The sequence below is a fragment of the Strongylocentrotus purpuratus genome, unplaced genomic scaffold (assembly GCF_000002235.5).
Source record: "Strongylocentrotus purpuratus isolate Spur 01 unplaced genomic scaffold, Spur_5.0 spur5_scaffold_8, whole genome shotgun sequence".
NCBI lineage: Eukaryota > Metazoa > Echinodermata > Echinoidea > Camarodonta > Strongylocentrotidae > Strongylocentrotus > Strongylocentrotus purpuratus.
Window position 1 is genome coordinate 31,080,660 of NW_022145614.1, and position 23,309 is coordinate 31,103,968.

A 23,309-nucleotide genomic window follows, 5' to 3' on the forward strand; every position below is an offset into this window, starting at 1 on the left:
AACAATTGCAATCAATGATGCATATCAAAAATAGATGATGTACCATTGCTGTAAAAAGAGTTGAGAGTCAAATATATGGTTGTCTCCTCTAGATACAGAAAACATTTTTAAAAGTAGTTTTCAACTTTGAGGATGAATATTTGAGATTTTCACCTACGAATGGAAAATTTTACTCTATGAATCTTGAATCATTTGTTTTTATGGAAGCTTCCATTTTCTTCTTCATTTGATTTGGTTTTACGGTGCTTACTTTTAAATGAGTCAAAACCTGTTCGAACATAATTAGATGAAATAATTGCTGTGTGTTTACCAAGTGAAGAATTGTCTTTGTATCAGGATCATTAAGTTTCAATTATTAGTCTTTTCTCCTGTCGTATCATCATAGTAGAACTAAACAAATTCATCACTTGAATTATTTGCATTTTTTTTTATATACACCCTTTATTTAGAAATTCTTTCATCTTTATTATGAACTATCATGTTAATTTCTATGTGAACTTGGCTTACTTAATGATAATTTTCCTCCCATTTTTAGACTCCTCCTACTCCCGATCGAATCGTGAATACCGTCGTTCATCATCGTCTTACGAAACGCCTTCAAGAAAGAGCAGCATATCATCTAGACCTGGTGGGCAGAAAAAGATCTTTCATATCAAGTTAATCACTTAAACTTGTATTATTGAAACAGGGAGCCGGTTTAATAGCATTTAATTGATATATGCTTGTTGCTTTTAACAAAACACGCACTGTTTACGAATCGCTGGTATTTTACTGGCAATGTTCTAACATGATAAAACTCTATTATTTTATAATTCCAACTAAGAGTACTTACTTCTTTTTGAAAGAAAAATGATTATTAACAGTATAACACATTAAATGATATACTTACATATATCTCTTAATATATTTCAAATGAATGTTGAATGATTTGCTTGAAGAAATATATCTTAATGGTATATAATGCTACAGAAAAGGGGTATTTTTTTTACTCAGTAGTTCTTTGGGAAGAATAATTTCTGTCTTGCACCACATTGCATGGAAGGTCAATAGCAGCATTGTAGAAATAGAATCACACTAACCAAAGTAGAAGTAGTTTCAGCACTATTTGAATATTAGAAAATAGTCTATTTTCACTAGTAGAAAAACATGGTTGCTATCACTTGTCACCATTTAAGACATGTTTCTCAACATTTTTCCTTTTTCCAAGGAGATAATCAAAATTAGGGAAAGCTTAGGAATGATAATCCTATAATGCGCACTTTGTGTACGTACCGATTGCAAATGGTATTGGACATGATAAAAAAGTACAAGTACAATGTTAAAGGAAAATTCAAGATTTAAATTCAAGAAAAGAATAAACTGGTTACTAATGCTATGATCAGTACAAAGACAAAATAAGTTCAACTACAGTATGGTTGTTTAATGCATCTTGAAATGCATGTTTCTTTTACTCTTCTAACCGCTTCTTACGAAAAGCCGAACCTTCGATTGATGAAGCGAGAACCAGTAGTTACACGCCGTCCTCAAGCGGTCGAGAGTCGGTGCGACGATCAACGTCCACCTCCGATCCGTCGTCATCCTCGTATACCTCATACAGGAGTGACCGGCTCTCAAGACGGGGTATGCGTCATTGTTTGGTGTCACTGTCTCATAAGATGCGCCGACTTTAATGCACCAGTTACGAATGGAATGATCACGCATGAATGTTAATTCAAGTTCTTGCAGCATACAGCTATAATAAAGCTGGGGCGCAAGGGATGGAAGCTTGATTTATGACCACAGAGAATGCTTAACACAATTTTGTTTTAATAGATGTATAATAATGCCTGTATGGGAAAGATAGGGATCTCTTAAAATTGATATTCTGCTATACTTTGCTTCTCTTTCGCAAAGAATTTAATGTAGATAAAGGATTATATATGTATGAGCTTTTAATTGTGTTTCTATTATGAATGTAATAGAGGTCTTTCCTAAACTTTGAACTTTAATAGCTGAAAAGTTATACATACACATGGCCTTTCTGTCTTTACATACTGTTTCTCTTGATATCGTCTTTCTATTGAATGGATACCAAAAACTCATTTGTAGAGATACTGACATTCTGTATTCACCCCCGCCCTGCCCCACCCTGCCCCTTCCCAATCCCCCCCCCCCCCCCCCCAATCCAGGAGACTCTACATCAGTGGTTAGTGTACCACGATCCCCCACCTCTCCTTCCTCCCCCTCCTCCTCATCCTATAGTCGAAACGTCACTCCCCAATCGTACCGTCGGTCAACCTCCATCGAGTCGGTCAAGTCACCGACATCGACAAAGAAGGGTATGAGGGCATGTCGATGTGTGTGGACGTTACTCAGTATGTGTTGAATCGCATGATCAGTATGAATATTCACAATTATTTGTTGATATTAATTGTGATTTTCTTCAGTGTCGTGCACTGCATGGTACGATTCAGATATGATTCTATACTAACAAGTACTCTCTATTTTTTACAGGTAATTTTTATTGTTGTTTATTAACTTGAATGAACTGTGTCTATTCCCCAATTGGTACTTTTTATAACCAATTTTATTAATTTTTACAGGAATCAGCACTGCATGGTCTATAATGTCACTATTCTCACATTCAATCCCTTTTCCTATGATAACATTGCAACCATCTTGTTTTCATCAGGTTGTGATGAAAAGAGTATCGGTGTAACAAAACAGTTACTATTTTTAACCAGATTTGAATTGCCAGTGTGTATGTCATGTTTGTCCATCATTTTTATGTCAATATTGTTCGATAACAGTATGTTCAGTTACAACATTCTTGAAGTATTGATGTGTTTTATCAGTTACTAACAAGTATATTTTAACCAATATGATATTTATATTTCAGCATGTATTTCTGTCTTATCTGTATATTAACAAGGATTTGTTGACACCAGTAATAACGTTTCATATTGCAACCTTTTTACAAGTTTGTTGACAATGCAATGAGACTATTTATCGTTTATTTTGTTACCTGTGATACTTTCACAGTTTCATAATACAAGGAACCTTTGAATTGTCAAGAAGAAATGTTTGAAGCATGCAATATGCAGTTAGAAGATGACATGTGTGTGTTGTCACCATGCAATCATATACCATATGTTTGTTTTGTATTTTGACATGTCTACATCTACCATAGATATACATGTGTAAAAGATTAATTTACATTATAACATTTTAAGTTGATGTTGTGCTCTTTTGAATTGAAGTGATTTGGAACTGGATAAAGATTGCTGGTAATGGATTAGCAATTTAAAGATATCCTTTTCTCTTTCCCAATTTGCTCTATTCCACTTAAAAAGCATGCCATGCACACAAAAGGAAACATCTTGTCCAGTTTTTGACTCTAGATGAAAGCAGCCAATCACAAACCATGTTAGATGAGAGCTTTGACCTGGACATTGACCCTACAGTCGCTGATTCTTACAAACCTACTAATGCTCACAGAAGAAGAGGACATGTTCATTTTGTGACTGTAGATGAAATTGACCAATCACAAACCATCTTACAGAATGATTTTGACTTGGATTTTAGCATGACGATATCTGATGACTTGACAAACATTGATCATGATTCACACACAGACCTTATTCACTTTGGAGCCATGTACGCACAACAAATACAGAAACATGTACACTTTATGGCTCCAGATGAAACTAACCAATCGCAAACCACTTTAGATAGGGACATTGACCTAGGCACCATGACGGTTACTGATTCGATGACGATTATCAATCCTGAATCTGACAATGAACCTGACTCAGACACTGACTATGAAGCGGACATTGATGAAACGGACGATAATCGTATAGACATGACTAGAAGACGTTCTAGTCTTAAACTAAGACCCGATAGTGATGCACTGTTCATAGAACAGCTAGCCGACCTCATGTGTCAACCACGTGAGTTAAATATTGGAATTATTTATCATTCAATTCCGTCATCATCTCAGGTGTTTGGTATCATTCATTCTTTGGATTGAAATTTAATATTTTTGTTGTTTTGGGGGTTATATCTCATTTTTTGGTATAATAGGCATGAGTACTGCTCATAGTAGCAGACAAATTTGAAGTAAAACATTGCTTCATTAACCATCTGTTCTAGATAAGTCTCTTTTTTTAATGGCTGAGTGAACTGTTTGGTCAATGTGTTTCATTTAATGCATGTGAAATTATTCATATTTTAGGTTTCACCACAAGTTCAAATTGATATGTTATTCAAATGGATTCTAAAACTTTTTCATTTGAAAAATGTATATGAACGTATTATCGAGTATACATGTATACATATGAGAGGTAATATAGGGGTCTTTTACATTTAAAAAGTAACCATCTTCTGTTTATTTCTTTTCATGGTCTTGTGAAAGAGATGGATGAATGTATGTGAAGTCATCCTTCTCTTAAAATGCAATCGTATGATATTACTACTCTGATGTTTTAATATTTGGGTGCATGATGTTGTAATATGGGCACCACAGTATGGAATGTATTCACATTAAAAGATGCATGAAGTTTAATAATGGTTTGATCATATGTGTGGTTAATATTTCTGACTATTACCAATCAAACTGATGTATTAAAATGTTACATCAAGACATCACTAGATTGGTAAGTCATTGTTAAGTTAGAGAGTGTGAGAGAGGATGATTTATGAAGTATTATTTTATTATTATTTTATTAAGTATCTTTACATGATACATTGTTCTAGAAATTGGTCATTGTGATTAAGTTTTGTTACGGGGACCAAATAGTTTTCCTTTACCGTATTTGCCGGCGTATAGGCCGCAGTATTTTTGGAAGAAAAAATATCAAAAAGTCGGGGTGCGGCCTATGCGGCGAAAGAGTAAAAAAAAGATTTTTTTTTTTTTTTTTTTTTTTTTTTTTTTTTTTTTTTTTTTAGTTTTGATTTATGGCGCTATGCCTGGCAATGTCTCCCAGCTCAGTAATCATTGTTGACTCACCACTCGGAAACTACAACAACACTAAAATTTGTCTGTCATCTTGGTTTGAAAGTAATCTTTCTAATAGATCTCAATATGTAGTTTATAATAATAATTCCTCAATTTTTTTTATATAACAAATGGTGTTCCACAAGGTACTATCCTAGGACCTAGTACTCTTTTGTTTTTAATTCACATTAATGATCTTACACATTCTTCTAAAAACGACATTGTTACTATTATTTTGTGACAAGTTTACAAGCACAAATCAGCGCCTTTAACTGCACCTCGATGTTAAATGAAGGTCCTTCCCCGCGTGGGTTTTCGGCAACAAAACAACAACAACAACAAAAAAAAAAACAAAAAAAAAACGATTTTTTTTTTTTTTTTTTTTTTTTTTTTTTTTTTTTTTTTTTTTTTTTTTTAAATGTCAAAATCGGGGGTGCGGCCTATACGGCGGTGCGGCCTTTACGCCGGCAAATACGGTAGTTATTTATTTATCTTCACTCATTCTTGTTTTTTTAGTTGTTTAATTACAATTTATATATAAAATAATGAAATAATCATAATTGGTATTGACAAGGAGATTAATTAAAGAAAGCATGCTCTGTTTTCAAAATTATTAGAAAACGGAAATGATTATGTAATTCAAGAAATTATTTTGTAATTAAAGAAATTACTTTAAATTTAAGAAATTAAAACTCACAATTTCCCAAAGCTTCTTAATGCAAAACAGATTGCAGTTATCTGAAAATACAGTTCTTACTATGTTCTACTTGTAAAGATTTATGTTCTATAGATTTATATTCTATATGTTCAGTATATAATGTATTGACATTCTTATGTATTTTCATATTTGTTTATGTATAGAGCCCGGGAATGATATAATGGCACTCCTCTCACAAGGCGACGACAGCTCAAAAGATAGAAGCTCAACCATAAGCAGCAGTAAGTCTTATCTCCCCTTTCTCTTTACTATCATTTAAAATGTTCTCGACTATTCCCTTTGTTTCAGCTGCAGAAAAGGAGGGTGTGGGGTTGATGATGGTGGGGATATTGTTCCTTCATCCTCACACCTCCCCCCCCCCCCCCCCCCCCCCCATCCTAAATATGAATCACTACCCCTTTATCAAGGGAGCGTTTCAAGAAACCATCATCAGTACAACTTTACCATTATCCCATTGAAATGCGTGTATTAAATCTCACACATGTTTCAATATGATGTCGGTGAACTTGCACTTTTTGTGGTTTCATGAAACAATGCCAGGTAACCATAGTGGGGATATATCTTCTTTACTCAGTCATGGTTTACACAAAGTAAATGTGTGGCAATCATCCTGGAATATCAGTGGCATGATTTCAATCTTATTCATCTCCAAATTCCAAATTTCATAATTCTGCACAAATTTTGATCAATTTATTTTTAATGGTACAAAGCATTTATATGGCCATCTTTCCTGTATAGCTTTGTATACTTGTTATCTGCCTTCGTAACATTCATTCAAATATGACGGTATCTTGCCCTAGTTATTCCTTACCCCAAAACTGTCAAACAGTAGCAATCCTCTTCAATAACGGTGAACATTATTTTTATATTATATTACTGCAGTGTTTCATTCATTCAATCATCATACTTTCCAATTCTGATGAATATATTCAATCATATAAACTGCCCTTTAATCTCTTGTAACAATAATAATCAATTGAATATTGAAACCTAGTAATTAGTTCCATGGTGCTCAAACATTACTGTATCTAGTTCTTCTTTTGTCATACCTTGAAATATTCATTTACCCTCTTTATAGCAAAGTTCTTCAAGTACTTAAAGATGAAGTTGAGTTCTGGTCATGCGATTGCATTGTGAAAGAAACAGTGTGGGACCGACCAGAAAAGGTTGATCATCTAGCATATAAGAATTTGTGTGTATTGCAAGGTTCTGGAATCATCAAAATGATAAGAAATTTGGCCAAGTCTTGGTAAAGTTACAAACACTTGCACAGAAAGATGTATATGGGACTACACGAACATGTGGCGTAAAAAGCCGGCCCCCCCCCCCCCCCCCGATTTTTACGATGTTACATGCATGTTTAGAATATGAAGGCATTTGAAGAGCCATGCTTTTCAGGGAACATGTCTTAACTGATGTTCTTCCACACTTGCATAATAAGAATGAGTAATGCTCACAAATTATTTTTCACCTCTTCCCAGAACTCAACCTTCTCTTTAAGAAAAGCTAGACTATTTTCTAAATTATCTTCATACTCCATTGTTGTGTCCTTCATTCTGGCATCTTATTCAGTTCTTGTCTCGTCTTTCATTGCTATCCCTGAATCTACCATGGTATTGTAGCAAAATTAAATCCCTTCATCTATTAGTCATCTGAACAAGCTATCGGAACTCCTCAAATATGATATTATCATATTCTGTGTGTAAGTCATTCATTTAAACATCTCGGTATCCAATCCTTGTTTCTTCATCTTTCGTAACCATCCGTTCACATGGTAGCAGCCTCATCATCCTCCAAACAGTCGAGTACAATAATTAAGCCTTCATGGCAATTTGATGGTAAGGAGTCAGGAATGGAGAATAGCAACCTGCATGCCATATGCTTCTAGATAACAGGTGCATTGTGGGTAGAGAAATGGGCCTGCCGAAAAATGACTGGAAAGTAGGCAAAATGATAGGAAATGAGAATGATGTCCCATCTGAATATTTTTAGAACAATCATATTTTTCAAGAATGATCTTACTGTAAACTCAAATTTCACCTAGATGAATGATGCTTGAATCCTGAAATGAAATGATAATCTAAAATCAATGGAGCGTACATTCATTAAGTTAGACTTTTGGTCGATGATCGGCTTCTGGCTTGCTGGAGATGAACGTGTTAATTTAGTCAATGACTTTATAAATGTATGGTTAACATTGATTAAAATAATATTATTCTTCATTATGAGATGTTCTGCTCATGTAAATAGAATTCTGCTACATACATTAAATATAATTAAATATCAAATGACATTTGGAGACATAAGGGATAATGAAAGTCTCATCACAAAATGCTGTATGCTGCATGGGTCATTGCATAATGAACGAGAATGCCAGATTGATAATGCTTGTAGTACATTGCAGGTCTAGCTATGATCTGTACCATTGCATTGCAGCATAGAATACATCGATTGAATGCATCTTTAATTTCATCCTGAATGAAATATCGTCTGTTCAGAGCCAGAAGGTATACAAGTTAATGCCTTTTTCGCTCCAAACATGATATGCTGAAATGTGCATCAATGTCAGTTTTTTTTCTCAAAAACTATTGTTCCAACATAATGCTCTGAAAAAATGAATAATTTTTTTGACAACTCAGTGAACAAAGACAAAAGCCATATGAATAACTGATATGAACTATAAATGTAAGCCAATTTGGTTGAACATCCGCAGATAAAAATTGGCAACTTTGAAATACCATTGTTTCAAAGAAGATACTATACAGAACAGCTTGCTATTGCATGACGTGTAAAAGGTCTTATCTAATGCTCTTATTATGTTTACGAAAATGAACTTGTCTCTCTTAAGATCTGTAACTTTGACGAAATGATCACGCCATGCAACAGCTAATGTATGCCAAGATGTAACATTCATTTCAAAAGGCAGTCAATCCATGCATGATAAAAATCAGATTTATTTAATTATTCTAGAGTTGTGATCAACTGAAGTGATATATTACAAGTGAAGATTACTCACCATAGTAAAATGATGAAGTCTTTATTTATTTGTGTCAGAGAACAAGACTTTTAATAAACTTGTTCTGTCAAAATAATGATATCCAGAAATTATACCTCAGCGGTCACCCAAGAGGCCTCTTTGGAAAATGCTCTTTAAATACTTTTAATCAGGGAACAACTCTTCCTTCAAAACTCTGATTTTACGGAAAGTTTCTTTTTAGCTAACAAACCATAACAAAGAAAATGGAATCTCTTTAAGCATGTTCTAAAAACCAAAAAAGTCTATAGACTATTGCAAATATAAAAACAAACAAAAAAAAACCCACTGATTTACTGCCTGATTAACTGCCTTTTGGAGTTTAATCTCTAAAACTTGGTATGCTTTCCTTCATGACATTTGCCTTGTAATCCCATCCTATTCTTGTGGTGTTCTGTATGATCGCCTGCAGAAGGTTACGATACGCTTCATTCAACATCCTCTAACAAGTCAAAAACAGAGGATGAACCGCTGGATAAATATAACAGTAAGTCTGAATGTTGCATGGCCACCAACAAAAATGATAGAATGATTTTTGTAATAGGCAAAACTTGATCGCAAACACTTCCAAAAAAATCAACCTAAGACGATTTCAGTACTCTTCTGTGTCGTCTGTTGAAATATGTGAACGTGACAATGACATTGTTACATAATCCAAACATTATTAGGGTATTGAAACTGCCTTGATGTCAATTTCTTGAAAGTCTTAGCGATCATGGTAAATTGTTGTACCAATACTAGAAGCTGTCTAATGGTACAACATTAAAAGTACTTGATGAGAGACAATGTTTAACTTGACATGGTTCTCAGAATACGTCCCTTATAGAAGTGTATTGCAGAAGAAATGAAAATCTTTACAAGTCTACAGTCAAATTTGAATTTGGCTTTCTTGTTATTAACTAATAACTAAGTTAATTTACGGAAATGTGAATTAATGTACCAATTCTGAAAACAGGCTTTAACTAATTTGACCCGTAACTGCTACAAAAATGTAGTATGTGCATCATGATACCAAAGATGGATGCTGCATCCTTTAACTCAAACTGCCGAAAAATAATGGAAAGAATTCTTGGCAGAAATTAGTAACCCTTTGATACATGCATGATTAAGAATTCTCCATAACATTCTAATGAAACGCATTCCAAGAGAAATTATGGTCAAAGTAAAAGCCTTTAATATGAATTTTTAGGTTGATAATTTAGATGTTTAGCTACCGGTATTTTTTAACAAATTTTTCTTAATTTGGTAATTGAAATGGCCTGAATCATCTTAGAATTACTGGTAGTTGTGTGTAAACTGAATCTTGTTGCATGTGACATTAAAGAACAAACTTTCATTGGTTTTAGGGAAATCATGGAAAATGAAATTAGATGCCAGTTAAATTGTTGATCGCCTAAAGTGCATATTACCTGTTGAGAGCCAGAAGGGCATTAACTCTGCTTAAGTTCAAGAGTTCATGCCCTGGGTCCTAGGAGGTGAATGTACTATTGTTTTGATGTCACAACAACATCTAAATACTTTGGTTAAAGGCGTCACTAGATATGCATGCAAAACATTTAGTATGTTATGATTCTAAAGTAAATATATTTTGTAATGTACTATATCATGTAAGAAAACACATACTTTTGTGACTCTATAATGTTGCTTTATTTCTTTCTTTATATGTGGAAATGAGATAGCTCAATTTCTTCCTTCTCTTTTTTTTTTGCAGGTGGGGGTGCGGGTTGGGTATGGCAAAGTATCTTAATCTTTCTAACTTTTCATAATTCTCAATGAGAGGGGTCGTAATACTTAGTCTCACCGTTTGTCTTTATAGTGTTCTCTTATCTGTCTTTTTCTATCATTATTTCATCATCTGAACTGACCCTTTTCCTTTCTAAGGTGATGCTTACGCTCTAAAGAGGAAAGAACGACGAGAACAGTTGAGAAAATATCTCGAAGGTGACATACTGTCTCTATGTTCCTTGTGGAGTGCACACCTGCATGCTCTTTGTGTATTATATTGGTCGACACCTGTAAGACTACAGCAACGTTTTGAATGCATGCAAGAAGATTTCCTACCCCAAAATTTGTTAAAAGAGCTGGATCGAGGCTGCTCAGAATTTTTGATTGGTTGATGATGTTTTTCTATCTCTGAATGTGTTTTCCTATTGATATCCTATCCTGAAATATCTCTGAACACTTTTTCTTCAAGAATGATATCTCTTTGTTTGATACAAAGCTAATATTACAACTTTATCCTTAACCAGTTCTTTTATCAACATTTCCAACCAATTCCAAAGGAAATCTTGTCTTTTTATTTCTATTTCTTTAAAGAAAATAAAGAAGACATTTATGCATGCTTTGAATGCAATATCACATTGCCAAAGCCGGATTGCGGGTCAAGTCTTGTAGCATGTGGTTGTTTTAGGAATCCTTTGTTTTGAAGGAGATGTGCTTGCTGGTTATGAACCCTTTCTGTACTGATGTTCTGGTAGTAACCTACCTGTACTTGTACGATCTAAAGTATAGCTACACATGATGGCCTTTTCCATGATATTATGAATATGTATAGTTTTATTGTGTGAATAAAAAGCAAGGTATTGTACTGACACACTACTTCAGATTTAGGTATACTGCCATCTTCCGTTCACGCTGTCCCAATTTGTTGACAACCAAGTCCCACAATGCATCAATAACTGATGACGCATGTATGATGATGTTTTAGTACAGGGACCAGAAAGTGCTCTATGTACACCTCTGCCTGTTACAAAGCATGCACTCCTTTATATTTTGTTGATAATATTGTTGAATGGTATCTAGTTTGCTTCATTAAAGTCCCTCCTTGAAATGGAAGCTTGTTAGAGTACGACAATCTGGGCCCCATTTCAGTGACAAATTACAATTTTTGTTTAAAGCTAGTGAAATCCTTGCTTCTGATTGCTTATTAGCAGATTTGTCACTGATTTTTGTCATGTTTCATTGAAAAACGGCTTTGTGAATCGGGTCCCTGGAGTGACAATTTTGCTGTGCAATTGAATTTTTTCAAATAATGATAATTTTGAATCATAAATAGCCTGACATGAAGAGTGCATGATTTTGTTTCTTCTGTTTTGAATCATCAAAGTCACAGAGGTATAAAGACAATCTTTACAACTGTTCTTATAAAAAGTGCTTGTTGAACCGAAGTGGCAAATCATTTTTTTCTCCAAATTTCAGGCATGCATGCATACTGACAGTATTCTTAATATAATTTTCTTTAACTCTGTTCTTAAAGTTCACAACTACAAAGCTTATAAATGTCTACCAAAGCACAATAGTCATACTGCAGATTCATAATTTTACTGAAACATTTGGTTTTATTTTGTCTTTTACAGAGGACACCCCCCTCATACCATCAAGATTAGACAGATCTTCATCAACCATGTCTACAGACTCAACAGAAAGTAAGTCAACTTAATGCTTTAACTCAAGATAATTTGTGATAATACCTATATCGGAAATGTTTGTGAAATAGCATGATATGGTAGATTGCATGAAACGTTTTAATTAAGAATAACTTGCCAGCTTCATAGTGAAAAAACAACATTACATTGGTTGTATTAATTTGCAAATATACAGTGCAAGTGTCTGAATTGTGTATTAAAGATATCTGGTTAACAGAACTTTGAATGTTTACAAAACAATTATCTCAACCTTTGAAAATTCTTTGAATTGGAGGGTTTCTCAGTTATTTATGTGATAACAAGCATTAATTCACTAGAAATCATTTTGATAATACCGTATTTGCCGGCGTAAAGGCCGCACCGCCGTATAGGCCGCACCCCCGATTTTGACATTTAAAAAAAAAAAAAAAAAAAAAAAAAAAAAAAAAAAAAAAAAAAAAATCGTTTTTTTTTTGTTTTTTTTTTGGTTGTTGTTGTTGTTTTGTTGCCGAAAACCCACGCGGGGAAGGACCTTCATTTAACATCGAGGTGCAGTTAAAGGCGCTGATTTGTGCTTGTAAACTTGTCACAAAATAATAGTAACAATGTCGTTTTTAGAAGAATGTGTAAGATCATTAATGTGAATTAAAAACAAAAGAGTACTAGGTCCTAGGATAGTACCTTGTGGAACACCATTTGTTATATAAAAAAAATTGAGGAATTATTATTATAAACTACATATTGAGATCTATTAGAAAGATTACTTTCAAACCAAGATGACAGACAAATTTTAGTGTTGTTGTAGTTTCCGAGTGGTGAGTCAACAATGATTACTGAGCTGGGAGACATTGCCAGGCATAGCGCCATAAATCAAAACTAAAAAAAAAAAAAAAAAAAAAAAAAAAAAAAAAAAAAAAAAAATCTTTTTTTTACTCTTTCGCCGCATAGGCCGCACCCCGACTTTTTGATATTTTTTCTTCCAAAAATACTGCGGCCTATACGCCGGCAAATACGGTAATCCATATATTTTTTTCTCTGATTTGATCAGGTTCAAGAACATCATCCTCAAGAAGAACAGACACAACACCAAGCACAGCCGTGGATGTCTCATCTGGAAGTAAGAACCTCTTTCCTAAGTAAAAATGATAATGTTAATGGAGTAATTCTGAGCTATTTAGTCACATACGTTACCAGAGATGCCAACCCACCCTGATTATCAGGAAGGCTCCCTGATATACGTCTCTCCACACAAATTTGAATGCCTCCCTGGTTGTTTGAAAGATTAAACCTATTCTGCTGTATGCAATTGATAGAGACCTCCCTGATCACGGAATGAATCCTCCCTGAAAGCTGAATGTAAAGGTTGGCATGTCTGACTTTACTGACCACATCTAAGAATCCAGTATATATAATGGTTGTATGAGGCTGAATGCCCTACTAGAGCTTGAGTCAGACAAACTGCAAATAAAATGATATTTTATGTTGATTTACCTTTACAATTCCACAATATAATTCAGTAATACTTGGTGACATATCTTGGGCTTGCCGTATTGCAAATGCTGTACAGATATTGTTCACTGTGCAACTTATTAGCCTATGATTATTTTTATAGTAAGAATTTATCTGTCCATTCACTCTCCGAACAGCCCCGGATTGTTAATGCAATATAGCAGCAATTAGCTCTTGGAGTAAATGATGATGTCTCTTTGTAGTTGTTTAAAGCTCTGTTTTAAATTTACTTATCCAATATATTTTTTCATGAAAGATCTATTGGATATACAAATATGTGTTATGAAAAATATCTTTTTGTTTCAGGTGTATCATACAGAAGAAGAAGGAATCGAGATACAGACTCAGAATCAGTCGCATCTACAGGTATGTCAATGTTTAGCCACCATTAGTGTCGTAACCTAACATAGAATGATTGCAGGTCTGTCTGCACTCATCAATAGTGATCTGTCAGTTCATGACAGGTTCAGTGGCCCATTAAAAATTCCATATCAAGTGTCTCTCCAAGCCCCTCTCCAAGTTCCTCGGTCTTGAGCTAACCGTTTCATCGTCTCATACCCCATCGCTCCACATTGTGTGATTACATCGTCTAGAAAGCCTTTACGAGGTCTTCCCCTCTTCTTCTTTCCATGAATACGACCTTCTATGACTCTGAGCATCAAGCCCTCATCATGCCGCATTATGTGTCCAAGCCATTTCTTCTGTCTCTCTCTAATCGTTTGAATCAGCACCCGCCTTTCTTGAGCTGGATGCAACACCTCTTCATTCGACACTCTGTCCCTCCAAGACACACCTAGTAATTTGCGCCAGCACCACATTTCGACCGCCTCCACTCGCTGCATGTCCTTTTTAGTGAGTGTCCACGTCTCAGCCCCATACAGCAGTACACTCCATTCTAGAGACTTCACAAGCCGCTTTCTCAAACTAAGGTCAATGTTGTGGCTCATCAAGATATCCTGTCTTTGAAAGAAGGCAGCTCTTGCAAGAGCTGAGCGCAAGTTGACCTGTCCAATCTGTCCAATCTAAAATACCAAATCAGTGTACACCGTATCCTATGAGTATTGGATTAATTATTACATTGCCCAACATAGCAACAACAAGTGTTGGGATATCTTATTAATTTTATCTCTGAATGTATTTTTGCAAGCGTTTATGTAATAACCTTTTTAGCATTGCTATATGTTGTTTCATGTAAACTGATTAATGATAATGACAATACCCAGCGATTCTCTTATACATACATTTATATACCATATGATAATTGAATAGTTTGTCACCTGCAATTCTATTCAATGAAATCCTTTTTCTCTTTTCTGGTCTATTCTAGATACAACTGAAACCAAGAAAGATGAACCAACTATGTGTAAGTAGAATATTCAAGTGATTTCATATTACTGTCTTGGTAATTTTTTGAAAATTTAAACAAAAGTGTAACTACACATATTTTCTTGTAATGCTACTCCTCAGTATCAGCATCTTTTATTAAGTTCATATCCTCAACTACATTTGCCTTTGAATAAAAACCAAATGGGAATACACCCACATTTAACTCTAAAGGTGTAAATATGTCCTAAACTGTAGGTGTGCATCAAATATGAATATTAATACAAATACAGTTCAGTATGTACTGTCGTCTCTTGATGGAGACGTTTGAAGCCGCGGTGAATAATAATAAACTAGTACAATGTGTTGATACAGTAGACAGGGATACAACTTTGTGGGATTATTTGATGAATTGAGATAGTGATGGAATATAAAGCATATGAGGCTAGTAACATGACATTTGACCTTCGACCCTTTTCTCCCTTAGCTGCCTATGTTCCTAGGTCTAGGAGGAGAGCTGAAGTCGTTGAAGAGAAAACCCCAGAAGAGAAACCAGCAGACAAACCAGCAGAAGATAGTAAGTGTAATCAGTCTAAGAGATGTTTCGGTCAAATAGTTTTCACACATAGGAAAAAATTTTGTCAATCTTTATTAAAAGCAACAATGGAAGCTGGACTTCTACTCTCCTGATGAAAACATTGATATAGATGGATACCTTTCTGGAATAACTACCAAAAGATATCTACCTTCTAGATGACTACTCCTGGGCCTGTTGCATGGAACTTACCACTGATGGTAACTTTGTTATCACTATTAACTACCATGACAACATCACTCAACAGCCAGTCAAATAAAGGTTTCAATGGAAGTTACCATTGATGGCAAAGTAATACCATCAATGGTATTGTTTTATACCACAGGGCCCGGACTATATTCTGTCATATTTTGATGCAACTTAATAAAATCATGTCAATGACTGTCCTGATCTCAAGCTGTGCTGTTTCTTTAATTCAAATAAAAATATTCAGACTTTAGAAAAAAATACAAAATGACAAATATTTCTGTTCCTCCACTTAATCTGATCTGTATTTTCCATTGTGCAAATAATCTTTATTTCTCAAAGCAAACAATGTAGAGTATTCTAGTTTTGATTTCTAAAAACAAAGTTTAATAGGTAGTTCTTCTATCTTATGATAAGCTAGTTATTTCCTTTCTTTGGCTCAATGAAAAAGTTATTTTTAAATTGAAAGGTGACAGTTCTGCAAGCAATACTTCTACTCTCCTCTTTATCATGCATTCAAATGACAAGGCAATGAAAACATTAATATTTATCGTACAGAAGTAAGACGACGTGTCAGGTTTAGTTTTGCCGATGATGATGATGAAGGGGATGGCTCTGCAGGTATAACTTTTATCTTTTCAACAACTACAAAATCAAATGATAATATCACATTTCTTCAAGTGGCTTTCATGTGCTTCTGCTTTTAAATCTCAAACAATTTTATTTCTAATAATCATCATTCAATGATTATATTATTAATTCAACTGACTTTATTCGGTTAACCTTTGCTTGCATCCACTCTTTACTTTGATATAGTCATCTTACATATTTATACTTCTTTTTTGCTCTCATGTATTTAAAGATCATATTTCCCTGACTTTGTACTTCATTGTCATTTTCGTTGTGACCTGATTTAAAAGTATCACAGGACGGTTCTTTCTGTGACATTTATTGTTTACATAATGCATCCTTAAAAAACAACTTTTCATCCATATAAATACTTATAGTAATATTTTTCATTTAAGCAATTTATTGTTATTATCAATGCTTCATATTTTGAAGTTACATATTCAATTTTTTTATCATAACTGCTTGATATTTATGTCATTTTTTCCCTTTTTATGGGGATATATTATATATTTATTTCCTTGGATATTCCTTATGCATGTCTTCTGTTATGCTTCCCGTGTTTGTACCGGTATTTATCGGTTGTGGTGTTGTTTGGTAAGGGTTTCGTACGGCTATTGTTGGGGGGTGGGGGGGGGGGGGGGTTCTGAGTGTTCCCAGATATTCACTTTGGTCCATTTTGATAACGGTATGAAATATGAATTTCCTGCATTCTTGGATAAACAGTGATTCACTGTGAGCCAGAAAAGCAGTAGCACTTTTCTAGATGGTACGGTTTAATGAGCAAATGTCACTGTTAAAGTGTAAGCGGCTTTTCTTGCCTTTTGAATCACGTAAAGGCCCATCTTTGAGCATGCCGTATAGAAGCAGGAGGCGCCGATTGCTCGATGATGATGCAACAACTAAAAACACTACCAATCAGGAATGTGAGTGGTTGGTTTGACCCCAAGGCATGACCCCTGTGTGACCCCTGTATGACCTCTGTATGACTCTTGTTTGACCCCTGCATGACCCCTGCTTGACCTCACAATTTCCTAGTTTCCAGAGAGAGCTGAGCATTTTGTGCCTTCAATCCAGTCCGCTATACTTCCCTCTTCCATAACAAATTTCAAGTTTATAGCATGTCATTGCAATACAAATCACTTAATTCCCACTTTCATGTAAAATTATAAACTAACTTCAAGCCAAGAATATTTTTATGTTTTACAAAAACAATATTGAATGTTATTTTTGATGTTCTTTAAAGCTGTAATAAATGTCATTTGTTGCAATTTTTTAAAGTACAATACATGGAGCCATTATGTAATTATGATTAATTATTTAGTTAGACTCAAACCCTGCTCATATGAATGTGGAATCAGTTTATAGCTAATAACCGTTTCCTTAGACTTTAGTCCAATAGCAGATACAAGTTTTAGGTAGGCGTCTGTATTAACTTGCCTCAAGTATGAAGTACATTGTAGATAGCTTTAATAAGCCTAGACAGGGGTTGAATATTTCACTTTAAGTTTCACCTTGAATTTGAAATTCATTTGTAGTTCCTGCAGAATATTTAAGTCTTTTTATTAGTGAATGATTTTTAAAGGAAAATTTGGTAATTCGGTAAATACAATTTTTTAGTGAAATTACGTTTTTTGTTTAAAAAATTTGTTGCATGTGCATGTCACATAATTCCTGTGAAAGAGATTGGAAATATTATATAGTTATAGAGCTTTCAGTTACATCTTTGGGTGAGACTTTAAATCTGCATTTGCCACTCCTTTTCAGGAGACAGCGTGCATGTGCATTGTGTAAATATGGTAGGAATGCTTCCCGTAGAAATAGGGATATTGACTTGAAAGCCAGTCAAAAGCATGACATCATGCTCATAAGGATTGTGCAGAGCAGTGCTTCAAACAAATATTGTACCTATATAGAGCTTATTGGTCATCATTAGTAAAGGTGTTGTGGTCTAGAGGATACATCACCAGACTGTGGATCACATGGTTCATGGTTTGAGTCTCTCTGCGGCACCAATGTAGACTTTGGGAAGGCATTAAACTACATTTGCCACTCTCCATCCAGGTGTAGTGAATGGGTACCTGGTTGGAATTTATTTCTTGAATGCTTTGAGCACCCTAAGGCAGCTTGGCTAAAGCCAGGGTAATATGTAACAGTGTTTTGTAGGTACCTTGAACCTCCCCTTTGGATGGATAGATGCATATAAGTGCATCTATTTAAGTTATTATCCTCATCACCATCATCATCATTAGTAAGAGATCATTTCTCCTCTTCACAGCATCAAGCACAAAGTCCTCTGAGAGAACACCAAGAGATAGATCTACATCTGAGTCTTCAGATAAAACCGTTGAAAACAAGGAGTTAAAGAAACCAGATTGTGAGTTAGGCATGGATAGCATGGCATGGAAAACATTAACCCTCAGAATGCCAGACTCATTTATGAAACTACAAATGATTATAACCTTCAAGACCTAAGACTTTATATCAATATATATATATATATATATATATATATATATATATATATATATATATATATATATGATGTGCATGAAGTGCGCATATAATGATGTTCCACTCTGCAAAATGCATTTGATCTTTAAACCCCTCTCCCAGATATGATCCAAAGTTAAACTGCTGCATGCACTTTAAGTTCCGCTGCTCATTCATTTTGAAAGCTGCGCCCTTCAGTACAGATGTGTTGCTTTGCAAACAGGATCTGAAAGAAAATGGTATCAGCTCTAATAAAAAAAACTTGAATTAGGAAACTATATATTTACTAAAATGATATGAGTGGTACAACACATCACACCTACGATTTTCAGATGTTGTTTTAATAAGGATGTGTAAAATCTGTATTCAAAGTAACATTAAAATACATTACCGGTATGCAAGTCCATGCTCTAACTTGTGCACCAGTAACCCTTATCAACATTACAGTTTAAGGTATCTCAACTCCTTCTCTTCTCACTACCCATTACAAAGAAAATGAAATACATGTTGCTTTATCTTATCAATTTCCTCAGACAAATATCTACCAGCAACCATATGCAAAGAGAAAAACAATCCTTAGTCTTCACGTGTTAGTTATATTAGCATTAAATGTAGAGCTTTCCAAACCTCTTTGATACCTGCTTTTTTGCATGTTTTTTGTGTTTGTTTATTCTTGTACTTTTTTGCTCATTATCAGATTGTTTGTTTCAGCAGCTATGTTTCAGATAAATGTTTTCATTTTTTTCTTTCACATTGTACATCAATTGACAGTTTCAACGAACCCCTTACTGTATGTTTGTCAATTAGTTTTCCTAGAAACTTTATCTCTTTAATAAGATGCATGCTTTTTAGTCTCATAATTTGTTCGCAGTACAAATGGAAAGGGCACTATTTGTTTACCTTAAAATAATGGTTTCAACAATAGTAATCTTGTCCTTAATTTGTTTCTTGAATCGGTTCACCTGAAATATAGTTTCACATAATCTACTTGTATTTCCTTATGTATATATTAATTGCATGAAAGTTATTAAAACATATTCTTTTAATTGTTTACTGGTGACTCTAAATATTTGATTATAAGTAAATTGCATGTATACCTGTCTCCATTAATAACTCTTAAGCCCACCGCACACTACGATCTGAATACAATCCGATTGAGGAAGAATTTGCATTAGCATTTGATATGAGTACTTAAACGTGTAAAATCTTAATGACAGAGGATTTGAATAGTCATATGATAAAGAAATTATACCTGAATGAAATTTTAGCTAACATTGAGCCTCATTACAATCTCATATGCATTGTCCAATACAGTGTGGTTCTACCTCAGTGAGATAAAATTATGATTTTCAGCAATTATGCAGGTTCTGTTTCCGGATGCGTCTTTTCGCGCCCCTTCATTGCGCTATAAAGCTACCTAAGGAAAGCAATTTGAAATTCAGCTGTGAAGGTACTTCATATTCCTTTAAAGACCACTGTACAATCAGAACCACTTATCATGCTACTCTTGGTCTTCCCTTTAGATCTAACGAATGGTATCGCTGCTCGTAGGAACAGACGAGAGGAAGCAGATAAGGATGAGAAGATGGAGAAGGCATCAAAGGAGAAAGAAGAGAAGGCATCGAAGCAAGCAAAGAAAGACGCTGACTCCAGATCGGCTAATATGATATTAAATAAGCTGAGAAGTGGTGATGTGAAAGCAAAACCAACTGAGAATGGAGACATTTCAAGGCCTGATGATGAAACATCTAGTAGACATAGGTGGAGAAGAGACAGGGGAGGTATGACACATCTTTATCTTTTCCTTTCATTTTGGCTTCTTTTGATTTAAAAAATATATATATTTCTCTCTTTCCTGATTAATACGTAGTCCTTATATGTTTTACCCATAGTGTTCTTTTCTGTTTTTAATGTCATATGTCACTTGTACTCATTTCTTGCATTTTTCCTCTTCTTCTTTTATTTTTATTTTTGTATTATTCTCTTACGTTTTACACATATTCTATAATTTTCTTCTGTTCTTCTCTCATTTATCGCTTTATAATACTAATTTTGTTTATTCCCCCCCCCCTGTATATAACTTCCTAAATCTATTGCAAAATGTTGTAAAATATGATATATCCTGTTCATGTTAAGAAAGGAAATATTTTGGTAAAGTAATAAATGGTACCTAAAATTATTTATCTACATTTATTTGAATGAAACCTTAAGTCTGTGTTTACTACAAACCATTAATATAACTTTGAATACTTTAAAAGATTTATAAATTCTTCTCACTTCAAAAATGTTTTCTGTGTTTAGAGTGTGCTCTATTCAGTCTCTTTAGTTATTGTTGTTGCTTCGTGAAGTACTCAACTAAAGAACGATGTTCATTACAGGAATTGATTTATGAAGTGTTATTAGTAAAGTTTGTTTGTCTTAATATCATACAAGATGCAAAAGAGAAACCAGATGAGACCAAGGTGGTGAATGGTGACATTTCTTTAGTGCATAAACCAAAAGAAGCAGTAGAAACCAAGGCAAAAAATGAGAGCAGGGAACCAGTCAAAGACAGCAAGCCAGCAGACACCAAAGATGAAGAGAAGAAACCGGAAGAACCGAAGAAGAGAACTTTTATTGGTTTGTATTCGTACCTGTTTATAAAGACCTGTCTGTTCAGGAAATGTTGAAAGTGGCCGCTGTATAAAACAAGTTGCAGTATAGAGAGGATCTTTGTTAAAGATGAATGTATGCAGACAAGCCTGTCTATGAAAGGCTAATCAAAGTGAATGGGAAAATTGTATGACTAAAGAAATGGCAAAGAAAATGTTGCATCTTCTTCCAATTTTGATGCATTGTACATTATTTCTCTAGTGACAGGTGGCCTTTATATTCATGTGACCAATATAACATGAGTATATTTAAAAATAACCTTTAGTTCTGATTTGTTATGAAATGATTTTTTTTTTTCTCGCAGATTCCATCAATATTTACAGTGAATTAGATTACATGTGCAGTAGAACATAATTGATTCTTATAAGGGATGTAGTATTTGTAAGGATACATGTATCTCCATTATAAGATAATTCAGTGTGTTGTTTAGTTCCAATCTAATACTCCAATAACATATGTCAACTTTTTTTCTTTCTCTTCCTCTCTCCTCGTAGTTAAAAAACCGAAAATCATAATAGATGAATCAGAGGAGAAGTCAAAAGAGAAGACATCAAAGGAGAAGGTAAAAGAGGACATGCCAGAGGGGAAGGAAAAAGGGGAAACGGAGAAGAAGAAGAAAGAGGAGAAGAAGAGAGAGGAACCAAAGGAAGAGGAGAAGGAAGAAGTTGTTGTGCCTTTGACACCAGTTGTAACAGATACTAAATCTGCTGTCAGGACTACAGACAAAAAAGATGAAGCACCAAAAGAGATTGTTGAGAATGAGAAGGCCCAAACTGATCCGTCAGATCGCGGGAATTTATTAACCGTGAAGACTAGCGATCAGGATGAGAATGGTTCATCGGATGTGAAGTCACGGAAGATATCGACTACCTTGCAGAATGTGAAAAAATTGGAAGAGCGCAAGGCAGACCTGCTGGTGGTGAAAGAGAAAGAGGAGGAGGAGGAGGGTAAGAAGGTACAAGAGGACAAGGAAATATTGAATAATAGTGGTGCTGTGCAGTCCATGCACAAACAGTTACAAGCGCAACAAGACAAATCTGAGGATCAGAAGGAGAAAGAGAAGGTGAAGGCCGGGCCGCGTGGTGATGTTAGTGGTAAGATCAGTCAAGCCATTGAGGGTATGAAGGTGAGTAATGTGGCTCCTAAAGCCTCGGAACCGGTAACTCCCATTGAGGATGAGGGCAAGCAAGAGGAGGAGGCATGGGAGGAGGTACTCAAGCTTAACGATCGGGAGCTAAGGATTAACAAATGGGATTTCACTGATCTGTGTAGAGATGACGATAAGGATGTCCTCAAGTCGATCCCTTTGATGATGGGTATGGTACCGTACATGACCCTTCCTGATGGTGCTCCACCGCCACCACCACCTCTTCCTGGTCTAGGGATACCCCCACCACCCCCTATCCCCGGTGCTCCCCCTCCACCACCACCACCTGCCATGAAGGGTCCGGGGGCACCTCCACCACCCCCAATCATTGACAGTAACACCTTCCCCAAATCCAAGAAGAAGAAGACTGTACGCCTCTTCTGGAAGGAGACTCAGCCAGAGACGATGACGCTGGGAAGAAACGGCATGAAATCTACCATCTGGACTCAGCTGGACGACGTTAACATCGACAGTAAGAAGCTGGAGCATCTCTTTGAGTACCGAGGAAAGGACCTCATTACAAAGGTATGTCTTAACGTATCCAGTCATAGGAAGCAACCATGCATAACAACTCCTTCAAGAAAGTAGAAAGTAGACAATGTACATTTGAAAAATGCAACAAGGCTAAAATAGAAGCAAAAAC

At 35.0% G+C, this 23,309-nt stretch overlaps 1 protein-coding gene across 4 annotated transcripts in view; it reads left to right on the forward strand.

Annotated features, from left to right (window-relative positions):
* Positions 1 to 23,309, forward strand: part of LOC587533 (FH1/FH2 domain-containing protein 3) — a 138,707-nt gene that overhangs the window by 94,658 nt on the left and 20,740 nt on the right. The window contains exons 19-32 of one of the 4 annotated variants that reach the window (XM_030975740.1): positions 536 to 628; positions 2,169 to 2,318; positions 5,840 to 5,917; positions 7,475 to 7,534; positions 9,143 to 9,217; positions 10,612 to 10,671; positions 12,087 to 12,155; positions 13,183 to 13,251; positions 13,950 to 14,009; positions 14,971 to 15,006; positions 15,454 to 15,543; positions 20,391 to 20,648; positions 21,301 to 21,486; positions 22,014 to 23,191. In XM_030975740.1, the coding sequence (XP_030831600.1) occupies positions 536 to 628; positions 2,169 to 2,318; positions 5,840 to 5,917; positions 7,475 to 7,534; positions 9,143 to 9,217; positions 10,612 to 10,671; positions 12,087 to 12,155; positions 13,183 to 13,251; positions 13,950 to 14,009; positions 14,971 to 15,006; positions 15,454 to 15,543; positions 20,391 to 20,648; positions 21,301 to 21,486; positions 22,014 to 23,191 (2,462 nt within the window). The remainder of the gene's footprint in view (positions 1 to 535; positions 629 to 2,168; positions 2,319 to 5,839; positions 5,918 to 7,474; positions 7,535 to 9,142; positions 9,218 to 10,611; positions 10,672 to 12,086; positions 12,156 to 13,182; positions 13,252 to 13,949; positions 14,010 to 14,970; positions 15,007 to 15,453; positions 15,544 to 20,390; positions 20,649 to 21,300; positions 21,487 to 22,013; positions 23,192 to 23,309) is intronic. The other 3 variants (XM_030975741.1, XM_030975742.1, XM_030975743.1) reach the window with 3 other exon arrangements.